At 36.0% G+C, this 6,000-nt stretch overlaps 1 protein-coding gene across 1 annotated transcript in view; it reads right to left on the bottom strand.

The window, feature by feature from the left end:
* LOC114902764 (alpha-fetoprotein-like) overlaps positions 1-3,729 on the bottom strand; it is a 32,370-nt gene extending 28,641 nt beyond the window's left edge. The window contains 2 exon segments of the mRNA XM_029235325.1: positions 944-1,041; positions 2,667-3,729. Of these exon segments, the coding sequence (XP_029091158.1) occupies positions 944-1,041; positions 2,667-2,684 (116 nt within the window). The 5' untranslated portion in view covers positions 2,685-3,729.
* Positions 3,730-6,000: the final 2,271 nt, after the last annotated feature.

Raw genomic sequence — 6,000 nt, forward strand, 5'->3', positions numbered from 1 at the left:
AATGTAGGATGAAGACAGTTGTATATTATAAGTGTTTTCTATTTCTACAGTGATAGAACCCAGAGCCATACAAAGATGTAGATCACAAAATCACAAAATGAAAATTATTCACTTCATAATCGTGTAAATACAGTCATTTTCATCATTCAAATTATTGCTTAAAGTAGTTGAGTTGCTTAGATAGGTAATTTGGGAATTTATCTGACCTGACTTTCCAAATAAAATTCTTTATCAGAAAGATAATAATTGTAAGAGGTTTGGTTCTCCCTTGTCCCTCTCTGTTGACAACTGAAAAACATCCCTGAAATTTTTCTAGAAATATGAAAAATGGGCTTGCCTTATAAGGAAAACTGAGCTTCCAGGCAGCCCACTGTTATCCTAAATTAGGGATGAAGGTGATATAAGGGAAGATGCATGTCTTCAGGGGTAAACTTGGGACAGAAACACAATCTGGGCCCAAGATAGAGGCACACTGAATAGCATCAAATTCTCCTCCCACCCCACAGTCCTCTATCCCCACCCCAAAAAACACCACTTGCTTTTTCTGTCCTACATGACATTAGAGCCAAAATATTTCTTGTCTTCCAAGAGAAAAATACCTTTTGTCCTCCAGCCTTCACCATGAAGAACTACTAAGCGTGAGCATCTGAATGTACAGAATCTTTTGTGCACTGGAGAAGAGCCTAAAGGATTTGAGCTGATGGAAGAAGTTGATAGAGGAGATATCAACCCCACAGGAGATAGTGGGTAGAGAGGAGGACTGTGCAGTTTCAGGCACAGCCCAATGTGCCCTATTGAACAGGCAAATAGCACACGTGTAGAGAAAGGAACCAGATTTGCACTGAGACATTAGCAAATGAAAGATAAATGATTTTTCAAATGAGTTTAATCAAAGAGGGTGATCCAAAGCAACAAAGTCCACAAATCTAAATAGGTAACTTACACTGCTTTTGCTACTTTGTGGTTGAATTTAATCCCAATCTCACATAAGTGGTGATGCCTCGAAGATATTTCTCTAATGTATTTTCTGATGGGTTCTAGCTGTAATTAGAAAACCGACTCATCAAAGAACTACGGTAACAACAGAAGAAGTTTATCTCATGGTTAGTAAAGAAGAGAGAAAAATAAAAATCATGTATCTTCTCAAAATTAGAAAGTTTTTATTGTCTTATCTATGAGGCCAAATGTAAAAGCATAATTTGGTGAAGGTTCTGTTTTTTTGTTTTTTGTTTTTTATAAAATAGCATCTCACTTCCCCAGAGATTGTTCGTCCCAGAACTTAGACATTTGGCGTATAAATGAGAACAAGAAAGTGGACAAACAAAAATCCAGGGAGCCACTAGAATAAATTTTGATAACGTCTTACAGTTGTATTTTGGTTTTATTCAAGTTACTAGCCCTGTCATCTTGAACATGTTTCCAAATGCTTATCTATGATATATGCTCCAGTTTTGCAATATGTATTAATGGAGCCCCCCCCCAGAAAACATTCATATTCTTTAACCCAGAATTTTGACTTTTGACTTCTAATAAAAAGCACATGTATTTAGGTCTCTAACCAAAACTATATATTCAATTTGATCACAACAATGTACAAAATAAAACCTGTGAATGAAAAAAATGAATAAAAAGAAATATACCAAAATTGGTATCTCTGTGTGATGGGAGAATAAACAACATTTTAAAATTTCAGAAGAGCTCTATATATTCACTTAAAACATTATATTGACCATATATTATTTTAACTGGGGGTAACAACACCTTACAATGCTTTTTTTTAAGAACAAGTTAGATAATGTATACAGAGGCAATATTCAAACCACAAATCTGGCACAACGATAATAAATTATACTTTATAATTATAAATATAATTATTATTTTTATTCTTATTTTGTTGTATTATACTCATTTGAAATCAAATACAAACAAGCTTATCCACTTCTTCACAAGAGTCTGTGAAGGCTTAACTCATAAACCACATTCTCTGATCATAGATACAAGTTTTACATGATTGGCTATGCAATTTTCTCTGGGCAAGGAGTAATAACTTCTTGAAACAGACACCCTGGAGGCAGCAAGACTGTAAACATCACAAAGTGAGGGAGAGGAGAAAAGAACTCTTAGCTAACTTAAAAGCTTATGCTTAGTATGTGGATGGACCTAGAGATTGTCATACTGAGTGAAATAAGTCAGACAGAGAAAGACAAATAGCATACGATATTGCTTATATGTGGAATCTAAAAAAAAAATAGTACAAATGAACTTATTTATAAAACAGACATAGAGTCACAGATGTAGAAAATAAATTTATGGTTACCAGGGGGAAATCGGGTTTGGGGGGGTAGGGATAAATAGGGAGATTGGGATTGACATATACACACTACTATATAAAAAATCGATAACTGAGAAGAACCTACTGTATAGCACAAGGAACTCAATACTCTGCAATGACCTATGTGGGAAAAGAATCTAAACAAGGGTGGATATATGTATAACTGATTCACCTTGCTGTGCAGCAGAAACTAACACAACATTGTAAATCAACTATACTCCAATAAAAAAATTTTTTTAAAATTATAGGGGCATGTTATACATTAAGGAAAAATTTCCTCTGAAAGGGTTAAGATTAAGAAAACTTTGAAACAAGTTACCTAAAAAAAACTCACCTTCGTGAAAAAGTTCATTCTTCCAAAATGCCAGGTAATGAGACCTAAGTCTACACAATCACTTGTTTTTGTTGTTTTTAATAATATGAAGCCAACAGGAGAAAAAAATGACTGTCCTGCTTAGGAATTCAGAATTGGCTTCTGAAGGAATTGGAGATGACTAGGGAAAGAAATATATATAAGTAGCTTTAATGATAATCGCTGCGATTATTGAGTACTTAGCATATGTCAGACTCTTTAGATACATTATTTAATTTCTTACACAAGGTAGACGATGAGGAGCTCAACAGGAGACATAGCTTTAGAGGAATAGAGAAATAGGGGTTGAGAGGAATATGAGAGAAATTCTCACTGAGGAGATCAAAGAAAACAGCAAGGAAGAAGCAGCACTGCCCTTAGACTTGAGGAATTCATCAAAACGATTATCAAACTACTATTCATTTCAGCATGACCTTGGGGAAAATCCATCTGGTGTGCCTTCTAAGGATGGTTATTTTGTGTTGATATTTAGAACCTTTAATGAACATACATAAAAAGTACTTTTATCATGGAACTAATCACCGATTTATGTCTATTCAATGAAGGAGAAAAAGCCACACAGTTAAAATTAAGTGTGAGGCTAACTGTATTTTCCAAAGATGGCTATAATAACAACTTCTATCTCATGTTCTTCTTACAATGAGCTTTCGTTACAGTATATTTACTTTCCCCTTCAAACTGGTGAGATTTTATGATATTTCAACCAATAGAGTAGAGCAGAAGTAACTTTTGAATCCTGGTCATAAAAGGCCATGCAATTTCTGCTTCATCCACTAGAAAACTCATTCTTGAGACTTTGGCCATATGTCAGCAGTCCAGTTTCCCTGAGGCTGCCATTCTGTGAAGCAGCCCAAACCAGCCAAGGCAGAGAGACCACAATGGAAAGGCCCTGAGATAATATGAGGAGAAAGAGATGTTGGACCAACCCCCAGGTACTACAGACCTTCAGAGCCCCAGCCATTGACTGCAACCCCATGAAAAATCAGTAGCCAGAAAAGCCCAGATGAGCCCTTCCTGAATTCCTGACCCACTGAAACCATAAGAGTAATAAACTAATTGTTATTGTTTTGAGCCACTAAATTTGGGGTGTTTTGTTATACAGTAATAATAACTGGAATATTAAATATTTACTATGAAGTTATATTTATGCTAGATCATGCTTCTCAAAATTTAAGGACTATAAGAATTGCCTGAGTATCTTGTTAAAATGAAGTCTTCTTTAGCAGGTCTGGAGAAAAGCTTCAGATTGTATTTCTAACAAGCTGCCAGGTGATGCATATGCTGCTTGTCCATAGTCCACACTTAGCATAACAAGTCCCTAAGTAAGGGCTGCCATATGAATAGTTTTCCTTTATCTGGAAGCATTCAGTCTTATTTTCTTCTTGGCAACAAGACCGAACAGCTGTTTCATAGCAAGCAGACATGGTCAGAATAGTGGGTCCATACAAGAATGGATGCTTCCTAGAAGTTTCATAAATGTACCTGTAATTTGACAAATACAAAGCTATATAATTTGGAATTCAAGAACATATGCTGACACTGTTTCTTAAAAATTTAGGATTCATTTAGTTTCGCTGACCTGAAACTCCTAGAATTTCATGGTGACAGAAATAGGATAGCACTGTACTTAAATGCATCAAAAGTTCACTACAGAGAGATCACTGTGAGGTTAGACAGTGCCCATGAAGTCACCAACTGTACTTTCTGGACCAGTAGGTAAAGAAAATCAGCAATTAAAACTTTTCATTTTTATATAAGTAGTAGGAGATAGAAAGTTCACCAGTCTAAACTGATTGTAAATGGAGGATTGTACACCTGGTGAAGGGGAGTTAAATTTAGAAGCTATTGGTGGGTGTTTACACTCATTATAGAGCCTGGGCACCAGGCCTGCCTTTCACTTATAATCATATCTCCTCACACTATTCCACAAAGCTTACTCAAATTATTTACGCCCCACCTCCCCCCACACACAAATACCCCGAAAAAGTTGACATTGCAGACAAAAACTGGCTCAATGCTCACACAAATCCACTTTCTTTTCTTGTGTTCACAGGAAGACTACTTTTCCAGCCTCTCCTGCAGTTAGGTGGGAACATATAACTGAGTTCTAATCAATGAAATATGAGTGAACATGCCATACACCACTCCAAGGTTTGGCTATTAATTACTTTGCACAGTTCCCTAGTCTCTCTCTTTCTTTTTTGCAGTAACCTTGGAAACACATGCTCCAGATGGTATAGCTCCAAGATGGAAGGATCTTGCACTCCTGAGTTACCCCTTGGAAGAGTTCCAGAGTAGCCAATGAAGACAAAAAGCCAAAATGAAAGTATCGTTAAGGCTTTAATCATTTACTAGGATAGTATAAGCAGAAGGCTAAACTAGAGAAAATGCTGACCCCCACCCAACCTCCACCCTCACCCCCCTTACTCTTGGAAGCTCAGTCAATAGATTCGTTTCATTTCAGCAAAGTTTCTCAAGCCCAACTTGTAAAAAGAGAAAAGCAGAATTGACATTATCAAGATACAACTGCCACCCAAGATAAGGCAAAATTCTTGGTTGATAGGAAATTTCGTTGGAGCCATTCAATATCTCTGCTCTCTGTTGGGTACTATGCTAAACTAAGAGTTCATTTTTGTGCTGCAGTAACTTAGTTCCCATAGAGGATTTTCAGTATGAACTAATCTAATCTCAAATCTCCAAAGGCAAAGCTGAACTTAGTATAAGGAAAAAGCTTTCTAATAATTAGAGCCATTTAAAAATAGAATGTCCCTATTGCAAGGTGACAAAGGGTCACACTTATCTTACAATGATCAAAACTGTTATCGAAAATTCCTTAGATAATCCAAAGATACAATAACTACAGTTTGGTGTATCTGTATTCTATGCTATCTTTTGATGAGACTGAAATAGCAGACTTTTCCTCTAGCTTTGATATGTTACTGTTTCTTTGGTTGAGAACTAAACAAAGTTGTTGACATAATTATGAAGCAAGTAGTTAGAAAATTATTTTTCCCTGAATATTTATGGTTGTATGCACATAAGTTAAATTAGCATATAAATAACTCCTTGATACTGACTTAATTGTAAATGTTCAAGAAGAGATTAGATTCACTGCCTGAGTATTGATTAGATTTCATAATCTCTGAATGCTCAAACTTGATTTAACAATGCCCGAACCTGATTTTATAAATCTCACCTAGAGTGGCTAGCACCTCATTTAATAGGTAGCCAAGTTCACATTACAGTTTCCCATTTGGTTGCCCCTAATGTCAGACCAGTTGGAACCGGCCCAATC

The sequence above is a fragment of the Monodon monoceros genome, unplaced genomic scaffold (genome assembly GCF_005190385.1).
Source record: "Monodon monoceros isolate NGI ecotype Baffin Bay Population unplaced genomic scaffold, NGI_Narwhal_1 Super_Scaffold_20, whole genome shotgun sequence".
In the NCBI taxonomy this organism is placed as follows: domain Eukaryota; kingdom Metazoa; phylum Chordata; class Mammalia; order Artiodactyla; family Monodontidae; genus Monodon; species Monodon monoceros.